Source organism: Piliocolobus tephrosceles, chromosome 6 (genome assembly GCF_002776525.5).
Source record: "Piliocolobus tephrosceles isolate RC106 chromosome 6, ASM277652v3, whole genome shotgun sequence".
In the NCBI taxonomy this organism is placed as follows: Eukaryota; Metazoa; Chordata; class Mammalia; order Primates; family Cercopithecidae; genus Piliocolobus; species Piliocolobus tephrosceles.
Genome location: NC_045439.1, coordinates 30346844 through 30367732, shown reverse-complemented (window position 1 = coordinate 30367732; position 20889 = coordinate 30346844). Strand labels below are relative to the sequence as shown.

Sequence of the window (20889 nt, the reverse complement as noted above, 5' to 3'; positions counted from 1 at the left end):
TTCCTTAGATTTACCTAATGTTCTTTTTTTAATTGCAGTGTCACACCCAGGATACCGTATTACATTGTCATGCTTCCTCAGGCTCCTCCTGGCTCTGAGTTTCTTATACTTCCCTTGCCTTTGCTGATCTTAACAATTTTGAAGAATACTAGTCATGTACTCTGCAGAATGTCCCTCAATTCGGGTTTGTCTGATTTGTTTCTTATAATTAGACTGGGTTATGAGATTTGGAAGGAAAGTAGCATAAAGTGCCATTCTCATCATATATCAGTCCACATACTATCAACATGATTCAGCACATAGTCTTGATCACCTGTCTGAATTACTGTTTGCCAGGTTTCCCCACTGTAAAATCACTCATTTTCCCCTTTACAGATGTTGTACTTTTGGGAAGGAAGTCACTATGCACAGCCCACATTTAAGGAGGTGGAAGTTATGCTCCAGGATGGCTGTCTACATAAGTTATTTGAGATTCTTCTGTGGGGGATTTATCTCTTCTTCCTCATTCGTTAATTTATTCAATCACTTATTTATATCGGTATGGGCTCATGAATATTTCTTTTATACTTTGAGTTATAATCCAATATCACTTGTTTTATTGCTCAAGGCAATTTGTAATGTTCTGAGTAACTCAGTGAAGAACAACCCCTCCCAAAGGTTGTACCAGCTCACAGGGTAGACGTCATTAAGATCCTTTTCTTCTCAACTTCTCAGACCCATTAAAAAGGTCAGAAAGCAAGGGGGAAGCTGACACCCCTGCCTAGCGCCCAATTTCTGGACGCCCCTAAGGCAGATGAGGCCAGCATGCAGGGGTCTTTCCCCCCATGGGCACCTCAACCCGTGAGACGCTCTTTCCCGGCCAGACCTTACTCAGCACCCCTCCTTGTCCCCAGCCCCATCTCCTGGCTTACTGTGGCTCCGCCCACCGCGGGGCGGAAGTGGGTGTGGCCACGGGCGGAAGCAACGGGTCAGGGGCCCAATCTTGCGACCAGCCCCTCCCACTCGCCGCCGCCCCGCCCCTCCGGCCCAGACCGGAAATGAGGTCAGAGAGGGAAGCCCTGGCGGTGAGAGTCGGCCCAAAAAGCGGCGGCCGTTCGAGGTGGCTGCGGCAGCTGGTGAGGGGGAGGAGTGGATTGAGAGTGTTGGGGTCCTGGGGGCTAGTACCAGAGGGGATCGGAGCGCCACGCCGCGGCTGAGCGGCTAAGGGCGTCTTGGGGCTGCGACAGCTGGCCGGAGGGTGAGGGTGGTGGGGCCTTGCTTTTCAGGGCCCTTGTCCCCATCCCTGGGGATGTGGGTCGGGCCGTCTTCGGGGCCACAGCCCCCTCTTCCTCTTTCTTCTTTCTGCCTCTCTGGGGCTGGCGGCAGCGTGAGGGCTTGGTGTCCTGAGCCATGGGCGCCCCAGCCCTCAGGGACGGGCCGGGGCGAGGTGGAGAGTCCTTCGAAACACAGTTTTTCTCGCATATGTGGCCATGTTGCGACCCCTGATCCCGGAGGGAGCTCAGTCGCCACGACTTGCATTTTTTCAGTTTCTGCCCTAGAAGAGCCGACCCCCGCCCCTGGTGAGCCCAAATGAGAAGTTACCTCCTGCCTCTCCTACCTCCTACTCCGCCCCTCACTTCCACCCTGCTCCTGTTTCTCTTCTTACTTGCTGTCCACCAGCTACCCTACCCGTTGCTTCCTGTGCGTGACTCAGCCTCATCTCTACCCGGGTGCGTGCCTGGACGCCGGGTCCTCTCGAGAGTGTGCACCCGCGACTGGAGATGGGGAGCCTTAGGGTTCTTCTGTCACCTACTGTTCGAATTACAGGCTTTGAGGCAGGAAAGGATTCTGCACAAGCATTGTTTGGTGACTTCCTTCCGTGTTCAAGTTTGTGCTATTTTGCCTGAGGTTTTTATTTGTTATTTTGTTTTTGTTTTTTTGTATTTTAGTTGCCTGAGTTTTTAAAGCAGTAATTCTTTATTAAGGAAGTAGATTTAGGCATGCTGTTCCCACTTGTTTCTTTATTTTGGTCTTAGGGACAGTTGTCTCCCAAACCTTAATCGTGGCATTTTAATCCACTTTTTTTTTTTTTTCCCATTTTTTCCCCTTCTTTTCACAGGTGTTAATAAATCACTTCTTAATGCTTAAAATAACTTGGTCTTGTTTAAACGTATGTGCCTTTGGACACTTTGAGAAGCTTCATTTGTATGGTAGTTTTGGAAGTAGGTGTCACCATTGCTCCTACAGGTGTGGCAGTTAAGCCGGAGGACTGTTTTCCTGTCTTTAAATTCATTGGCATAGGCACAGCATGAAAACAGGTTTTAGAAAGCCCTTTGCAAAGTGAAAACTGAACGAATGGGAATATGGTGAGAGAGTGGCACCACATAGAATTTTAAGCTGATCTTGAAGTACTTTGGGCATAGAGGCAAGGGAAAAGTGCTAAAAGTTTAATGTGTATTTAATTAGCTGCTATACAAATTGAACATTTCCCCTTAAGAGGGAATTTTGAAGATTGCTCCTACTACTCTCATTTCTTGAAATGTTTGCCTCTGAAGTGACTCCTGAAGTGTGATGTTTGGTTTGAGGATAAACAGAAAAATAAGAAATTTTGGAAAGCAGTTCAGCCAGAAATCTTAGAAACTTCACCCTATCCCTGTCATTTCAGCTGCTATTGTATCCTATTTTTGTGTGATTGTGTGGCACTGAAGCACATAACTAGGACGGACATTTATTTTCTGAAGAGTAGGAGAGGGGCTTAAAAATTGTTAATTATTCAAAAATATATGACCTACTGTATAAGGTTCTGTACCTGGTAGCTTCCAGGTGATCGTTGGTACCAGAATGGGTGCAAACTTAGTCTCTTCTCCATTCTGACTTCAAACCTGGGTCACTACAATTTCTTGAATCATGAAAACTGCATTCTTCCTTGAAGGATATCACTAAGTTGTCTTTCTGTTTCTTTCTGCCATGGTCATTGTCAGCAGTGACCCCAGGCCAAAGAACAGTTTTTCATTCATTCTCAATACCTCAATGAGACCGTGTCCTGCTCTGTGTTTCTGCAACTCTAGTGTGATTTTGAAGTTGTATGTTTTTCTACTCCTGTCTAGTGAGACAGTCTCTAATCTTTCTGGATCTCATCATTAGGTAATTCAGTGACAAGTTTAATTGGGGAAAAGTGAGAAGAATCTAGTCCCCCGAATTTGTTTTGGGGCCCTGTCCCAGTTGTCATCTGGTGAGTAGGTTTTTGTGCTTAAGAATATGTTGACTTCAGGCGTTTAACAAGGGACAAAACATCTATTTTTAGTGGCTTTAGGAAGTGGTAGGAACAGAATCTAAGTGTCGCCAGATGAAAGGTGACTTATTTCATTTAGACAGGCAGAACTGTGGACTACCATGATCGGTTTCATCAAATTATTCCAAAACAACAGATCCTTTTCAGGCTTTCTTTTTCTTTTTCTTTTCTTTCTCCTCCCCGCCCCCACCACCAAACTTCCTTTTGGCAGATGTGGCCTCATGGATGAGCTGGTACACGACTTAGCCTCAGCCTTGGAGCAGACATCTGAGCAGAATAAGCTTGGTGAGCTGTGGGAGGAGATGGCCCTGAGCCCCCGGCAGCAGAGGAGGCAGCTTCGGAAACGCCGAGGTCGGAAGCGTCGTTCTGACTTCACTCACCTGGCAGAGCATACCTGCTGCTACAGCGAGGCCTCTGAGTCAAGTCTGGATGAGGCCACTAAGGACTGTCGAGAAGTGGCTCCCGTGACCAATTTTAGTGACTCTGATGACACAATGGTGGCCAAACGACACCCAGCTCTCAATGCCGTTGTTAAGAGTAAGCAGCATTCTTGGCATGAATCTGACTCCTTTACTGAAAATGCACCTTGTCGACCACTCAGGCGCAGGCGGAAGGTGAAGCGAGTGACATCAGAGGTAGCTGCTAGCCTTCAGCAGAAGCTGAAGGTGTCAGATTGGAGCTATGAGAGAGGCTGCAGGTTCAAATCTGCTAAGAAGCAGCGTCTGTCCCGCTGGAAGGAGAATACTCCCTGGACCTCATCAGGCCACGGATTGTGTGAATCAGCAGAAAACAGGACTTTCCTAAGCAAAGCAGGAAGGAAAGAAAGGATGGAGTGTGAAACAGATGAACAAAAACAGGGCTCTGATGAGAACATGTCAGAATGGTGAGATCTCCCTTACTAAGTCAAAGATTTTCCTGGTTAATGTTTCCCAAAGTACACATCCACAGTCTTGGTGGGTTCTGCCTTCTTTCAGACCAGCCACTCTGGTATTGACTTTGAAGACTTCCTTGAATCAATCAGTAGTTTAGCTTTTTAAGGTACTATTCAAGTGTCTATTTCCCTCTGTTAGGAAGGCTATAGAAACAGTTGTTTCTAAAAACTGTTTAAAACGTGTACCTCAAATGCACAACTAATAATTTTAAAAAACAGTTTGTTGCTTATTATGCCATGTAGTTTGTACATAAATATTGTTGTTTAGAACTCAGGTCTCAGCAGAGGCTGGTGTGTGTGTGTGTGTGTGCGCGCGCATGTGTGTGTGAGAAAGAGAAAATGTTAGCACCAGGCATATGGAGTTTTTAAATGTTCCGTTAAGTTGCCTGTCTTCATTAAGAATCATGGCTTTAGATACTTTTTGGCTATAATTCTGTTTTCTGCTACTCGTGGTTTGACTATATTGAATTTATTTTTTTATGGCTGACATTCAAATTGTCTGAACACATGGCGGGCTTTGAAAATAACAGTACCGAGTCCCATTAGTCTTACATCAGATGTGATCAAGCCAGAAAAATTTGTCTCTAATGGGTACGTGTTTAAAAATGTAAGTGTAGTTTTGGTGAGTTTTTTTAGCTTTTACATCTCAGATAATCCTAGGAACATTGATACCCCCCAGCTTGATACTTTAATGTTATTAATGTTAATCTGTGATTATCTTTTACTTAATAGTGAGGATGCCATTGGTGTTTTGGATGGGACCATTCTTTATGGTGCATTGCAGAATATTCAGGATCTCTACATTGTTCACACCCCCTTTTCATTGTATCAACCCCAAAGCCTCCAGGGATGATCCCTAGGTGGATTGAGTACTCCCTGTTGAGAACCACCATATTCTATTATTGTTAATATTAGTTGACATTTATTAAGCACTTAACTATGGGCCAGGCACTGTACTATGGACTTAACATATACTCTTATTTAATGTTCACAATTCCACTATATGGTGGATACCACTATTTGTATTTATAGAAGGGAAGCTGAGGTTATAAGAGCTTAGATAATTTGCCTAAGGTCACCCAGTGCCAAAACGGGGAATCAAGCCTGATTCCAAAGCTTGTTCGTAACCACCACGTTCTGCTGCCCTTTGAGTTGTTCTGTCTCAATTTAACTTTCCCAGCTGTAGAACAGATGACCTTTCTGAAGTTTATCTTAAAAACAAAAACAAATCAATCTTAGGAACTCTGAGGTGAGGCTGTGTCAGTAACAGGAAAAGCTGCTTAGGTCTGTGTACCTGTACCTTTCATGGATGGTTTTTAATCCAGCTTTTAAACTTTTTCTTATTAAGTTTATATTTGCCAGTCTGCAGACTATATTGAGATAGGCGCATATTTTGACTTTCCTAATTTTCCTCTAATGCCTCATTCCTTCTAAGGTCTATTTACAGAATTTATATGTATATATTTGGATTATAAAGGTATTTTTTCCTCATCAGACTATTTTTAATCAAACAAGAAATGCTTAGTCAACTTCTAGCCTTTCACACTATTGAAACCCTCTACTGAGACATTCAAGTTTGTTTTAATATTGAGCATATATACCAAATAGAATTCTTCTTAGTGTTGAGAATGGTGATTTTAAAAGTAGCCTTTTGGGATAATAGCTTTGTGTATGTTTCTTCCCCATAATTTCTTGTTAAACTACGACATAACTGTATGTGAAAGAGAGACTGTTAACTCTGTCTGCTCTGAGATAACAGCTCAAGTGTGGCTCCAGATGCAGAGCCTATAATCTAGCATGAGATGCTTCACTCTTTTCTGTTCCTTCTTACTCCAGACACATCTATTGCACATTCTAGTCAGGATGTAATAATATAAATTCTCGTTACCTGAGAGTCTGGATAAACTTAAGTGGATGGGAATTCTTGTGAAATTCCTCCTCTTTTCATATTGAGGAGACCTCATTCACCCATTTGGGCTATTACCCTGGCCTCTCACTTCAGAGTTCTTTCAATATGTAGATGCTAAAGGGCTTGTAGCTGTGAAGGAATAATGGGTAGAGTGGTGGCGCACATGGCGTGAGGAAAGTTCTTTAAAATCTTCTAGTTATTTAGGAGTTCTAAATTCCCCTTGACTTGTCTGGATTCATCTGTAGTTACAAACAGAAGTGCTTTGTATTTTTTTCCCCTAAATCCATTCTGTGGGAGAGGGGGTGATTCTTACTCTTTGACCGCATGTTGTGTTCAGCCTGTCTTCAAGAGGAGAGTGGAACTAAAATCTCCCTTAATTGTTAGGCACACTTTTAAAAAGGGCTAGCATTAGAGTGTAAGTAGATAATAGTTTATGATTTGGATATTATACTGTCTTGGTCAGTTGATTCTGTCAATAATTTTCTACTTTTTTGTTTCCCCTGCATTTTTAAAAGAAATACTTTCAAGAATCTTCTTGGTTACCCTTTCATAAATCTACTTGGATGTGCCACTGTTCACATACAGATCAAAATGTAGACTTTTACTTTTTAGCAGTGATATTGAGAGTTGTCAGAGTAATGATCCACGTTGTAAGATTATTAAGATGAAGTTGATTGTTAAGCTTAGCTTAGCCTAGTCAATGGTAGAGTTTTTTTGTTTTTTTTTAAAGCATGTATTAGGTGTTTTGGATTTGAAAATGTATGTCTCAATCGGCCTATTTCTAATTTCCTTAAACTCACTCTTTGTGAACTAAACATGGAGTAGTTATAGACTTCATCAATATTTGTTTGCTTTTCTGTTTCTGGTCTTCCTTTAATATTACACCAGCCAATCCCTCACAAGTTTTGAGGAACTAAAAATGGTTATAGTATAATAGTTTTTTCCTGCTTGCATAGAGATCAAACTTATTTTAATATTTTTCTGTGTATGTGTGTTTGTGAGTATTCTAAAGTAGAACAATTACTGTAAAATTATTTTCTACTGATCTTTATTTAAATTGTCTATATAGCAGCTATTAATAGCTATTAGCTATTAGGTGACTGTAGCCTAATTTTGCTCTATTCTTTACTAACACATCATTTGTTTGTTCCCCTTGAATATAGTTTAGCTTCTTTTTTTTTCCTAAGTGAATTGGTTGGGTGATGGCCAGAAGTCACATTCAGGAGCCTTCCTAAGGTGATGTATTAGAGGCTGATCTCACAGGAAAGAAAATATTCTCCTCTCTTGGAAGGCAAGTGACAGAGATAGAGTGCTAAACCTACCCCTCCTTCTCCAGCCCAGGCTGACCTTCTGCGGCCCCTTGGTGCCTCTTGTTTTCTTATTTTTATAGAAAATCAATATCCCTTCTGACACAAACAATAGCTCAGAAGCAAGAATAAATGGGAGAAAGCTGAGATCTCTGTCCATCACCTCTCACTTTAACTCCCCCGAACTCTTTAATTATGAGTGTGCTTTGCTCCAGGTGTTTGTGACAGTGAAATTGCTAAATGAGGACCGTTTTAACCAAAGATTGTGTGATCAATAACACTCTATAGCAGTAGCTTGTTGGATCAATAGCATTCATTATTTCATGGTTAAGGTAAGTAGCCTCCTTTGCAAGTGGAGGTCATTAATCAGGGGTTCCTGGAGCTGTGTAAAAGAATATGTATGGTAGGTGGGGGTGTTCTGATTTCTATTCTGTAAGTAGGGATGCTGACCAAGAGTGTATTTACTATTGTTGCAGGTGGTAGTATTGCATGTGAGATTCTCGAATCTAGCATAGTGTGCTTATATGGATATATTCACAGTTCTGCTAGTATCCTTAGGGACAACTAAAAAACACACCTTGGGAGGTAGATATGATACTATTGTACTTGAAGGTCTCTATCTTGAAAGAAACATCCATCTCTTGAAAGAGTCTACCTCTTAAAAGAAATATTGGGATTATTCCATGTGGCTCCACAGGACAGAACTCAGGAATAAAAAGTGCAGAGTGTTAAATGTTGCTGCGGATAAAAAATAGCATTCTAAAAATTAGGACTCTGTAAAAATGAAGTGAATTGTTTCACCATGTAATGCGTAATGACTTCTAGATAAGTCGGGGGGATTCAAACATGGGCGTGATGACCGCTTGCTTAGTTGCTGTGGAGTTGAGAGGGTTGAATGGAAGACTTCTGAAATCCCTTGTAACACTGAGATGCCGTGATTCTTTTCAGTTATAGTCTACCTCCCACCATTGTAACATCTTAACTGGTAAGTAGCCTCAACTGCCCACTTGAATTCTTGTAGTTTCCACTGGCAGTCATCTTCAAAGATTCGTTCTTTCTCTGAACTTTTAGAATGATATTCCCTTTTCTCTTATTTTGCAGAATTTGTTCAAAGGCCTCTTGGTATTTGCCAGCAAGGGTGCATAGATTACCATTGGTCCCCTTCTTTACTCCCATGGACATAGGTAACATGACATTCTCAGATCTACAGCTGGCCAAGAGAATATGCAGAGCCCCTAGCCCAGTGCTCCCAGTGCTACGGGGAAGCTTTTATCTCATACAGCTATGCTGGGCTGAGATAGGATCATTCAACCCTCACTGCCTGATTCTGACCCCATTCTAGGAGTGTGCCATAAATGAAGGTGTAGAAAACACAACAGTCCCCAGAATGTACTATCTCCAGAATGCACTTCTCTACCCATGTCAACTGGAATCTTTGTTCTTGAAGACTGTGCTTTCTAGGACTCAATACCCTATAACTGCTCCTTACCCTCAAACACAGATACACACAGAAAACACTAAGCTTCCCTATCTAAGTGTATTCTGGGAGTTAGAGTGACCAAATAGAAACTGAAAGATACTCAGGCCAGGTGTGATGGCTCACACCTGTAATCCCAGCACTTTGGGAAGCCGAGGCAGGTGGATCACAAGGTCAGAAGATCAAGACCATCCTGGCTAACATGGTGAAACCCCGACTCTCCTAAAAATACAAAAAAATCAGCCGGGTGCGGTGGTGGGTGCCTGTAGTCCCAGCTGCTCGGGAGGCTCAGGCAGGAGAATGGTGTGAACCTGGGAGGCGGAGCTTGCAATGAGCCGAGATCACGCCACTGCCCTGGAGCCTGGGTGACAGAGTGAGACTCCGTCTCAAAAAAAAAAAAAAAAAAAAACCAGAAACTGAAAGATACTCATTGGGAAGAGAAGGATGGAACCATACCCTGCCTCAAACTGTAGCTGCCTGATTTTCTGACTGAAACTGGCCTGGCATTTCTGAACCTCAAGGTTACTGTAGAGAAAGGATGCAGAGGCTTGCTGTCTACCTTCAGGGCAGGCCCAGCACTTCTCATGTGGGCCTCCATTTCATTGTTGAGTGCAGTTCTATCAGCCTTGTAGTTTGAGGAAACCTTGGCAATAGGCCATCTGTATTCTCTATTGCTACAGAAAAAAATCACCCTAAAACTTAGTAGCTCTAAAGAGGCCAAGTCTGTGAGTGTGTAAATATTCCCAAGGAAGAAACTTGCTGGAGAAGAAGAAGATACAACTGAAGAGAAAAAAGTGTTCTTGAGTTGAAAAATTAAGTCTAAAGATTAAAAGAGAAAATTAATGAAAAGAGACCTCTACTGAGATGGATCATTTTAAAAAGTATTTTATTTTATTTTTTCTTTTTTTCACATATGCTCAGGACTAAGGAAAGAAAAATCTTTAAAGGGATTGAAGGCTGGGTGCAGTGGCTCAGACCTGTATTCCTAACACTTTGGGACGCTGAGGCGGGGGGATCCCTTGAGCCCAGGGGTTCAAGACTGCACTGAGCTGTGATTACAACACTGTACTCCAGAGCTTGGGTGGCAGAGTGGGATACCGTCTCTTAAAAAAACAGTTGGGGGTGGGACATGAAAATAAAACTGACATTCATCCCTACAATAGTAAGTGTTAAGGGCTACATTTGCCCATAGAGTTTTGAGAGGGAAAAAGTGACTCACTTCACCTTGCATTTTATATACAGTAAAGGTATATTTTATATGGAAAGGCAGCAGAAAGACATTCTTAGATATGCAGGCCTCAGAATCCATGCTCTTTAAAAATTTACTCTGAGAAGATGTTTCATCTACCTGAAGGTGAATAACTTAGCTCTAAGAAAAGGGATGTCTTGAGGCACAGCCCCCAGCTCAATAGCAGAGTCCTGAGGAAAATTGTATCTCTGGAAAGTGTACCTGATTGTACAGGTCACAGTATCGAACCTGTCAACCTGGGGAGGTTGCTGCCTTTCATGTCACCGTCTGAATGAAACTGAAAAACAAATGCTTCTATTATATATTCTCATTACTTATAGGAATAATTTCGGAACTGATGTGAGATATTTCTCTGAATAACCTCTCCCTCAGTCTTGTTTACTACTAGATTCAGAAGTCTGATTACAAAGGGTTACAATGTGCCACCTCTACCCTGGAAAATAATAGAGCAAAAATACCTTTGGGCAGGAGATCTAAGAGTGACTTTTTCCCACGTTTTTCTAAATTCCGAAACAACTTTTATTTTTGTTAAGTGCATTATTATTTACTAAGAAAAGTTTTTTAGAAACGATGTAAGCCATAAATTTTATTTTAAGATATCTATTAATTAGATGCAAAAAACACCTCTTATTAAGCTACTTGGTTAATAAGCTCTTAAATGGGGAGAAACAAACCCAGATGGTAACTTATTAACACCAACTTTTGATTATAGGTGATAAACTAATTCTGTAGCTCCTTATTATAATTGGGACAGGTATAAGTTACTCTTTCAGTTCTCACTTTATAGTCTTCTGTGGTTAGGAGTATGAAAGAATTAGCAAGCTCTCAGATCAGAGGGTGTGCCTTGCTTTTTTCTGCCCCCTGCTCCCCCCGGCAATAGTGGGAATTCAGAGCGGGGGTTTGTTTTGTTGAAACTAGAAGCTACTGTTTAGGAAGAAGGGAATTAGTTTCAACAAAGAGTTTATAAAGATTCTGTATTATCTGTTGCTGCAGAAAAATTTGCCCTGAAACTTATTAGCTCTAGGCTGGGCACAGTGGCTCATGCTTATAATCCCAGCACTTTGGGAGGCTTAGGCGAGTGCATCACCTAAGATCAGGAGTTTGAGACCAGCCTGACCAATATGGTGAAACCTTGTTTCTACTAAAAATATGAAAATTAGCCAGGCGTGGTAGCATAGTCCTGTAATCTTAGCTACTTGGGAGACTGATACAGGAGAATTGCCTGAACCTGGGAAGTGGAGGTTGTAGTAAGCCAAGATTGCACCACTGCACTCCACTCTGGGCGACAGAGGGAGACTCCATCTCAAAAAAAATAAACAACCAAAAAAATTACTAGCGCTAAACAGTGAACATTTTATCACTTGGAATCTGAAAGTGACTTAGCTGGATGGTTCTGGTTGAGTCTTCTCACGAGGTCATAGTCTAACTGTTGGCAGGGACCTCAGTTCTGTCAAGGCTCTACTAGGCTGAAGGATTTGTTTCCAAGCTCACTCACATGACTATTGGCAGAGCTCATTTCCTCATAAAGCTGTTGGACATAGAGTCTCAGTCCGTTTTCACATGGGCCCCTCCGCATGCCCATCAGCATCCTCAGGACATGATAGTTGGCTTCCCCTTGAGTAAGTGATCTGAGAGGGATGAGGAGAGTCAGAAAGAGAGCCCACGATGAAAGCCACAGTCTTGTATAACCTAATCTCAGAAGTGGCAACCTATTGCTTCTGCTGTGTGTGATCAGTTATACAGACCAGACCCTGTGCAGTGTGAGAAGTACTACACCGGGGTGTGCATTAATAGGAGGTTGGGTAATTGGGAGTCATCTTGGGAGTCTGGTTACCGCAGATGACTGCTGGCCTGAAACATTGTTTTCCTAGCCTTGTGTGATGCTAAAGTCAGGAATAGTATTCTCAGGCTCTGCTGTTTCCCCTGAACTCATTAAGAGAATGTTTTTACTTTGATTTCAAAGGAAGAGCATTCAGGAACCATAAAGGCAAGTGAGGTATGGGTCCCTGAGAATGTATTTTGGTGTATTTTATGTCAGCATACCGAAAATGAGTGTTAATTGAATTCAAGATACAGCATTAAGAAGGAGAGCTTCTTTCCAAAGTGAGTTTATAATTAGTTTTCTTAGGGTTCAGCATATATGATGTATTATTTGCTGATAAGGGACAGTAGTCAAGGCACAGCTGCAGTTTCAGCTGTGCCTGAACGTTTTAAGTAGCTAAAAGCAAACAAATACTTCTTCCTTAGCTCAGTTAATCTGTTTGCATCTTCAGGAGAATGAAAAGTCCTGAAATTCAGAGGTATCTTCTGAATAGAGAAACATTTGATTGACTTTAGTAAATGAGATGAGTATCTGTGCTTTCTGTGTTGTAGTGGCCATTCAGTGAACACATGGGCTTTAGACATACACTGCCCTGGCTCTGATGCTTACTTGCTGTGCGATCTTGGATAACTTGCATGCTTTCTCTAAGCCCCTTTCCATTTGTAACATGAGGTTGATGTATTTACCTTGTAGAGTTTGTGGGTAGAAGAAGCATAATAATTAATATAAAGTGCTTAGTATATTAGCTGGCCTGCAGTCGAACTCAGTGAATGATATTTTTGGTATCATTAATAGTAGCCTTCTATATTAATAATTTTATGAATAAACTCAGTTCAAGTACCAAACCCCTTCCTGAGGCACTTGTAGATCTTGGCTGAGAGTAGTGCCTCCTCTCTTTTGGATGAAACCCAGTGCAGGAAAAATAATAGATTTCATAGGCCATATTTTGTTTTTCCATTTAAAATGAAAATAGGTTTGCATCTTATAAAATGTAGAGTGCTGTTCTAATGAAGATTGTCAGTGAGGAAATTACTACTATTAACCTCTAAAATAATACTTAGACACAGACTTGGTGCCCTAGAAGTAGCTTTCTAATCTTTCATCGTTTGCATTTGTGTATTGCTTTAGAGTTCACAAAGCAGGGTCACATACCTCATACTGTCACATCCTTAATAATCCATCCACATTTCCATGTAGGGAAGTAGGACTAAAGAGTTGAAGTGACATGCCACAAGGCTGTATAAGGGCAGGCAACAGAGGTGTCTAGAACAAGTTCATTCCATTTACATAACATTTACTGAATGTCTGATATGTGCCAGGCGCTGTGCTAGGCATTGGGGACATTGAGATGAGCAAGATATTTTTTTTTCCCTGGATCCATGGATCATTCTCTTCTATGGTTACAGGATCTTCTTTCTGCCCCAGTTAGGCAAGGAAGGGTGAACTGTACGACTCATGAGTAATTTCAGTTCTATCAGTTTGTCTGAAGGTCTGGCTGCCTTCTGATTGTTTCTGGATCTGGAGGCTTCAGATCATTTGAGGCCCTGGCCCAGCTGTGGCAAGGAAGTGGTATTGTTGCTTCTATGGGGTGTTGACTGCTGCATCCAGCTAACGTGCACAGGCTCCTCTCTTCTCAAGTAGTTTCCCTAAATGGGACGGCCTACGTCTTCCAGCCCTCTGCTTTGTTCATCACCGTGGATCAGGGTTCGCAACTTAGGCACTACTGGCATTTTGGGCCAGATAATTCTCTGTTGTGGGGCTGTGCTGTGCATTGAAGGATGTTGAGCAGCATCCCTGGCCTCCGCCCACTAAATGTCAGTAGTTCACCAACTCCTCCTTCTCTGCTTCAAGCCATGAGTATCAAAAATGTTTTTGGATATTGCCAAATTGGGAGAGGGGCTGCAAAATTGTCTCTAGTTGAGAACCATAGTTCTTGATGTTTCTGGTACTGAGATTGGGTTTTTACTTTATTGACTCTGCTTTTACCAATAAGTATGAGTTTCAAATTGTAGAACATAATACAACCAAAACATTGATCTATAGATAGAATGTAAAAATATAAAAAATATAGAATAAAAAACCATTGATCTACAGTTTTAAAACTAAGAATTTTTGCTAGTTTGAAAACGATACCCTTTAATTGCACCTTGAAAGGCAAACAGTTCATCTTCAGAACTTGAAAAGAAAAGCAGTTGAGATGAAAGCATTTTCAAGTCAGTACCAAGTTTACAGTGTTTAGTTAACAGTGGACAAGAGGGCTCCATAGTGTTTTATTAGGCTCGATTCCTATGATAATATACTTGTCAGAAAGTAGATGCCATGCCCAATCATCTGGCTTACCTAGGGTGCCTCTGTTTTCAAAGACTCTCTGGTGGGAAGATTAGATAGAGAGACGTGTGAAAAAACAAGGAAAGCAAAATGTTACTTGCAGAATCTAAGTGATGAAAAATTTCCTAGTAAAACGTTGAGAGCAAAAACATTTGGAGCTGCACATTAAGATGACTTTCTTCACACTAACTGTTGTTTCACTTGGATGTGGTTCAGTTGCTTTTCTAGCAATGTTATAATAATTAGGTAATACAGTTGGAGACCCAGCTTATACTAAGTACATAAGAAAATGAAATGAAAGAATCTATAAAGAAATAGGGTTTGGGCCGGGTGCGGTGGCTCAGCACTTTGGGAGGCCGTGGCGGGCGGATCACGAGGTCAGGAGTTCGAGACCAGCCTGACCAACATGGTGAAACCCCGTTTCTACTAAAAACACAAAAATTAGCTGGGTGTGGTTGTGTGCTCCTGTAATCCCAGCTACTCCGGAGGCTGAGGTAGGAGAATTACTTGAACCTGCGTGGTGGAGGTTGCAGTGAGCTGAGATCACACCACTGCACTCCAGCCTGGGCAACAAGAGCGAAACTTCATCTCCAAAAAAAAAAAAAGAAATAGGGTTTGTTCCACCATGGCACATGTATACCTATGTAACAAACTGCACATTCTGCACATGTATCCCAGAACTTTAAAAAAAAAAAAAAAAAGAAAAGAAATAGGGTTTGTTTGTTGACTATTTCTGTGACAGATCTTTTGCATCTGATATTCAGGGACAAGCTTGAGTAAGGAAAGCATTGCTCCTTAATTTAATTGGCATTTTTAAGATTTAGTGTTGGAAGGATGTTTGGAAATGTTGCAAAATACAAAATATTTTCAGATTTTTGATCCAGGAATATAGATTGGGATTTTGCCAAGCCTGTGTTTTCTATAGCATGGTGAAAATGCTTCTTCCTCGCTTTGGTTTCTTGCATCTTCTAGAGTAGGTGAAAAAAAAATTTTGACTATCTTGGAAGGAAATACTCCCAATCAAAGAAATAGCTAATACTGTAGAGGATTGAGAAGTTTTTCTTTAACCAGAGAAATCAAATTTAGAAGCGCACCATCAGAAGAAACAGAATCAACTGTGAGCAATAGCTCAGAAAATGAAACAGATTGGGCAGAATTTCATGGGACAAAAGCTATATTTCAGTGAGTGCAAATGAAGTTTGTTTTTATATTTTTGTTTTTAACTTTAGTTCCTTTTTTCAGAATGAGTTTTGTGCTCAATATGAAGGAGGACAGTAAATTCAGAAAACAAGTTTTGCCATATTTTTTTTCTTGTTCATGGAGTTTTGTTTACCTCTTTGTAAATGGGGGAAACTTTAAAGGTGCTAGACGTCTTAAAATTACATAGCTTCATTGGAAACTGATAGTTGGCAATATTTAAGAATAAAATTGTTTGGTAAATTTGTAAATTTGTGTTTTGAATATATCAAACTAGGTTGAGATTATGTCTTTGAGCTTTAATAGCTTTCTAGTCCTTAACTAACAAAGTGACTTTAGATTTTTTTTAGTACTTTAAAATATAAGTGAAAATTTCAGAATTCTCCTCTTATATTTCTTTTGTTTGGGGAGGAAAATAAAATTTTGTACCTTCCCAATGAAATTTACGTATCTGATTGGCTAATAGGTTGGAGTGAAATTAGGGAAGCTTGAAAACCATAATAAGCATACGGTGCTTATTGACTGGAGCTGATGAGTTCTCTTGTGTTTTACTCTTTTTACAGTGAAACCAGCAGTGTGTGTAGCAGCAGTGACACTGGGCTCTTTACCAATGATGAAGGGCGACAAGGTAATGTTGATCCCAGCTTTGGGACATTGGTTCCGTGTTTATGGAAATGTTTGAGTAATCATAGGAGTGACTTGTGGAGGACATGGTGACTGTCTATGGCAGTGGTTCTCAAAGTTTAAGGCATATGAGAGCCACCTAGGGAACTGTTAAAACCACACAGTCCTAAGCTCCTAGAAATAAATAGGTCTAGAGTTGGCCCCTGGAATCTGCATTTTTCACAAGCACCTGAACTGATTCTTATGCCGGTAGATCAGACATTGGGAATCGTTGGTCTAGGTGGTCAGAGTGTTGAGCCTGGGACATTGGGAAGTTTCTTTTTATTAGAATCAAGAAATAGCTTCATGTGTTACTGTCTTTTTTTAGGTGTTAAGACATTGTTTTCATATAGAGAAAATCTTGTCATTTTTATAGCCTTATTTATAATGATTATAGTGTTCTAGGTGAATATATTATATAAAACATCATCTTCCTCAAAGTAAAACTCCTGGAGTATAGAGTCCTGTGAATAAGGCTAGTATATGTTAATTACCAGTTCTTTATTTTTACTACCTAAACACTAATTTAAAACTTTGCCTGTATATCAGGGTATTTTAGAAAATGTTTGTCCTCTAAACTTGTGTGGGGCCACATGCCAATAAAAATTTTATGTAGCCTTTTTGGACTGTGGTTTTCTTAATCTAAATAGGGGACTTAGGGATTTCTAAAGTCCCTTCTAGCTCCAAAGTCCAATAGTTTTTCTCCATGGGTTAAGCAATTGAAGGACTGACGTAGTGGCTACATGTCTAGGTTGATCCAGGTAGCTTCCCCAGTAACTGAAGGGATACTGGGGCTGTGAGACTTAACATCCAAGTCCTGATTTTTGGAGAAGGACTGTGGGGACAGCATCTTGTTCATGCCTCAAAGTTGTAGGCGTAGAGGCAGTTTATCCTCCTGGAGTTGTTGAGCTTCCTACTGTAATGGAGGTTGTTGTGAGTACATTTCTATCTTTTAGATTCTGAGGGAATTAGGTGTCATTAGAGATTATGTGTGTGTGTGTACAGGTAGGCTCTAACTAGAGTTTTGATTTTATTATCTCATACCAGGAAAGTCTGATGTCTTTCCATGAATGAGTTATATATACTATTCAGAGTTACCAGTATTTGCTCTTTTTCTTTGCTTTTCTACAGTTCTAGGAATATCAAAATGCATCTCTTAAAGGTTATGATGCATAATTATAGAGATGGAAGAAAGTGTGGACCTGTTAGAGCAGATTAAGTGTTTGGGCCTTTGGAAAGCCTTTTCACTGATAAGGATTCCTTAGTTTATCATGAGAGATTATAGAATATTCTGTAGACTCAACTTTCCTCTCTTTTCTCTGCTTCAGCTTCACACATTCTGGTGACATTGATGCTTAACATTCTCAGTGTAAAGCTATGGAATTTCTTGCCTCTGTGCCTTTGTTTATGCTGATCTTTCTCCCTGAAATCTCATCCTCATCTTCCTTGAATGACTGGTCGTTTACCAAGAACAGTTTTCCTTTTGCCCCTGCAAGGGCATATTTATGAACTATATCAGTGGGTCTTCTTGGTTTCAATTTCTTGTTGGAGTTGGCCTATAGGAGACATCAACAGAAGACCGAAGGGAGGGAGGTGAATGATATTGGATATATTGGTCAAGTATTTATTGTGGTAATGCTGCTTAAGAGCCCCCAAATTTTAGTGGCTTATCACAGTTTACCACACTCATTTTTTGCTATGGGGTTGTGGGTTGCCTATGGTTCCACTGATCTCGTCTGGGCTCCACTGGTTTCCAGGCTTCAAGTTAGGTTTACGTCTGCTCAATGTGTTGTATTTTGGGACCTAGGGTGGAGGAGCAATGGTGATAGGCAGCATGGACTTCTGTGGCAGAGGATGTAAATGCCAGGTGACCAGGCTAGACCACGTGTACATATTTAAAACCTTTGCTTGAATCATGTCTGTTAATTTTCTACTATGTAAAGCAAGTCATATGACCAAGCCCAGTGTCAGTAGGATGAGGAAGTGTGCTCTTCCTAAAAGGGAAGGTACTGTGGAATCCAATGGCAAAGAGCAAAAGGCATGGATGAATGATTCTATTATGGAGAGGACTTGGAAACGCTAATGCAGTCTACCACATTAGATTTTTGCTTTCCCTGACACCTTTTCTGTTGGATTGCTGGTTGGCAGTGGTTGTGTTCCTCTGCTGAGGGCCACCACTCTTGTTTGGCAGCCTTCTTTTATAACTGTAGTTCTTTGGACTCTGATAACCATTCTTTCCCTTGCCACTCCAGGTCTAGGAATGGTAAGGGCCTCCTGCTGTGCTGGCTCTACCTGATGTGCTTCACCATCCCTTGTGGGGTTCCTTGTTAGTACTGTCTACACTTTTGTGAATAGTCACTTCATTACATCTCTGCAGTGACTCCATTTAAATGTGCCATGTGTTTGCTGAAGGGGTTCTGGCCAGTAGCCCTTTCTCCTTTGTTCTCTGTGGCTCCTTGTATTATACTTACTGTTTCTTTTAGTACTCACTAGATTATGTTATTGTTTGTAGGTATACGTCTTTTCCCTTGAAGCTTTTCAAGGCAGGAGTTACTACGTGCAACTGCAGTACCTAGCACGTTCCTGGCATATAGTAAATGCTTAATAAATAATTATAATCCAATTAAGGGGAAAACTCTCCTTTTTTCCCCCCAAACAAAATCATACATAGATTCTCAGATTGTAAAACAACTAAGCCTATTTGTTTTAAAGCAAAATTCTAGAGGAGCCAGAGGTCAGGAACCTGATCCACCCAGCTTCTTGCTTATTCCCTGGCAGCACTCTTTTAAGGAGCTCCTCTATCAGGTGTCTTAGTGAACCCTGATTGAAGACTACTGGTCTACAAAAATGTTCCTTCTAGTTCAGAGACTCCCTTTTTGTATTATTAAAAATCTTGAATGAATGCTTGAGAACCAAAAAAAATCCATTATAGTTTGTCATTTGTCATCAGAAAACATGGCCTAATTAAATATACTATTTCAATAAATGTCCTGAGGAATGCTTATGAATAAGAAAAGAATTAATATATTGAAGTACAGAGAAACTAATTATTATGCAGTAATGCCTGTCTTCAGTTCATCTATGTATCTGATCTTGTGAATGCTTTTAGAGTAGTGGTTCTCAAAACATGGTCCCCAGGCCAGCTTAGCATCATGAAGGAACTTGTTAGAAATACACAATTTTGGTCTTGCCTAGACTAGAATCAGAAACTCTGGAGTTAGGTCTCAGCGGTCCATGTTTTAAGAAGCCCTTCTGGTGCTTCTGATGCATGCTCAAAGTTGAGAACTACTGTATCAGAGAGATACAGTAGTTTGTGGTGTGTTTTTATAAGGGAACACTTTGAGTAACTTTCTTAATTGTAATATCTGCTGCTTTTTACCAGAATGCAGTTTTCATTCCCCATTTTGGAGATCTCCACAGTGATTTAAGAGTTACTATCCTGGGTGTTAATGACCCGTGAATCTCATACTTCGTGGGATTGACATGTTCTGAGCAACTTCTCTGGAATCCAGTATACATTAGAGAATGACTACATTGTGAACTCTTTTAGATATTCTTGTAATAGTTTCCTTCAACTTTGCTATTTTGAAAGGAACATGGTGTGGCAGACATAAAATTATCTATTCTTTGTTGGCAGGAATAAACTCTAGTGGAAACTGAGATACTATCATTGCAGCCAGTAGAGAGAAGTTTGTACCAACAGTCTGGATATATGGATCTGATTGTGACTTTGCTGTTAATTAACAATATGGTCTTGGGAAAATGGTATAACTTATTGAAAAGTCTTAAGGAATTATATTATTTGTTGCTGTGGTTTTTTTTTTTTCCCCCAGTAGGTTGGATTGCTAGTGTCAAGATGATTTCTGTCCCATTAATGAGATACCAAGGATAAAATGAAGTATGGACGTATATTCTTTATTCACCTTTTATGAGAGAGGCAAATATAGCAAGAAATCCCTCAGGAATAGCTAGCTTTGAATTGAGAAACATTTATGGGCTTTGAACCCCCAAGTTTATACCACTGAGAATGGTATAGGGGAGACAGTTTGTTTTGGTAATAAAGATCTCAGGCTTTTGAGTTAGTCAGGCTTTGGGTTCAGATCCTGGCTTCGTTGTTTACTAAATTGACCTTGACTTCTCTAGGCATTAGTTGCCTTGTTTGTAAGTTGGAGTTAGTGTAGGACTTGAAAGAGATGACATATTTACAGATTTTTAGCATGGATCCTGGTAGGTTGTAAGGGCCTAGTAAGTGGTAGCTTTATTTATTTATTTTTAACTGTTAAAGTAGTCCAGTTTAACACAGTATGACGTTTATGTGAAATCAGGTTGACGTTTCAGTTTTCATTGCAATATGAATCAAGAAGAACCAGAACAATTTCTTTTTTGTGTGCCTTGATTTATTTAAAAGTATAATCAGCCTGTAATTCCAGCACTTTGGGAGGCTGAGGTGGAAGGATTGCTTGAGCCCAGGAGTTCAAGACCAGCCTGGGCAACGTAAGGAGATCCAGTTTCTACAAAGAATTAAAAAAAAAAAAAAAAAAGGCTGGATGCGGTGGCTCATGCCTGTAATCCCAGCACTTTGGGAGGCCGAGGCGGGCGGATCAGTTGAGCTCAGGAGTCCAAGACCAGCCTGGCCAACATGGCAAAAACCCCATCTCTACTAAAAAATACAAAAATTAGCCGGGCGTGGTGGCGGCGCCTATAATGCCAGCTACTCAGGAGGCTGAGTCAGGGA

At 40.8% G+C, this 20889-nt stretch overlaps 1 protein-coding gene across 5 annotated transcripts in view; it reads left to right on the top strand.

Annotated features, from left to right (window-relative positions):
* Positions 1 to 1008: 1008 nt before the first annotated feature.
* Positions 1009 to 20889, top strand: part of GPATCH2L (G-patch domain containing 2 like) — a 60653-nt gene continuing 40772 nt past the window's right edge. For all 5 annotated transcript variants that reach the window (XR_002724909.2, XM_023184557.2, XM_023184563.2 and 2 more), the window contains exons 1-3: positions 1009 to 1115; positions 3483 to 4154; positions 16055 to 16119. Coding sequence is in view for 4 of the 5 variants with exons in the window: in XM_023184557.2 (XP_023040325.1) it covers positions 3493 to 4154; positions 16055 to 16119 (727 nt within the window). In the remaining variant the exon portion in view is untranslated. The remainder of the gene's footprint in view (positions 1116 to 3482; positions 4155 to 16054; positions 16120 to 20889) is intronic.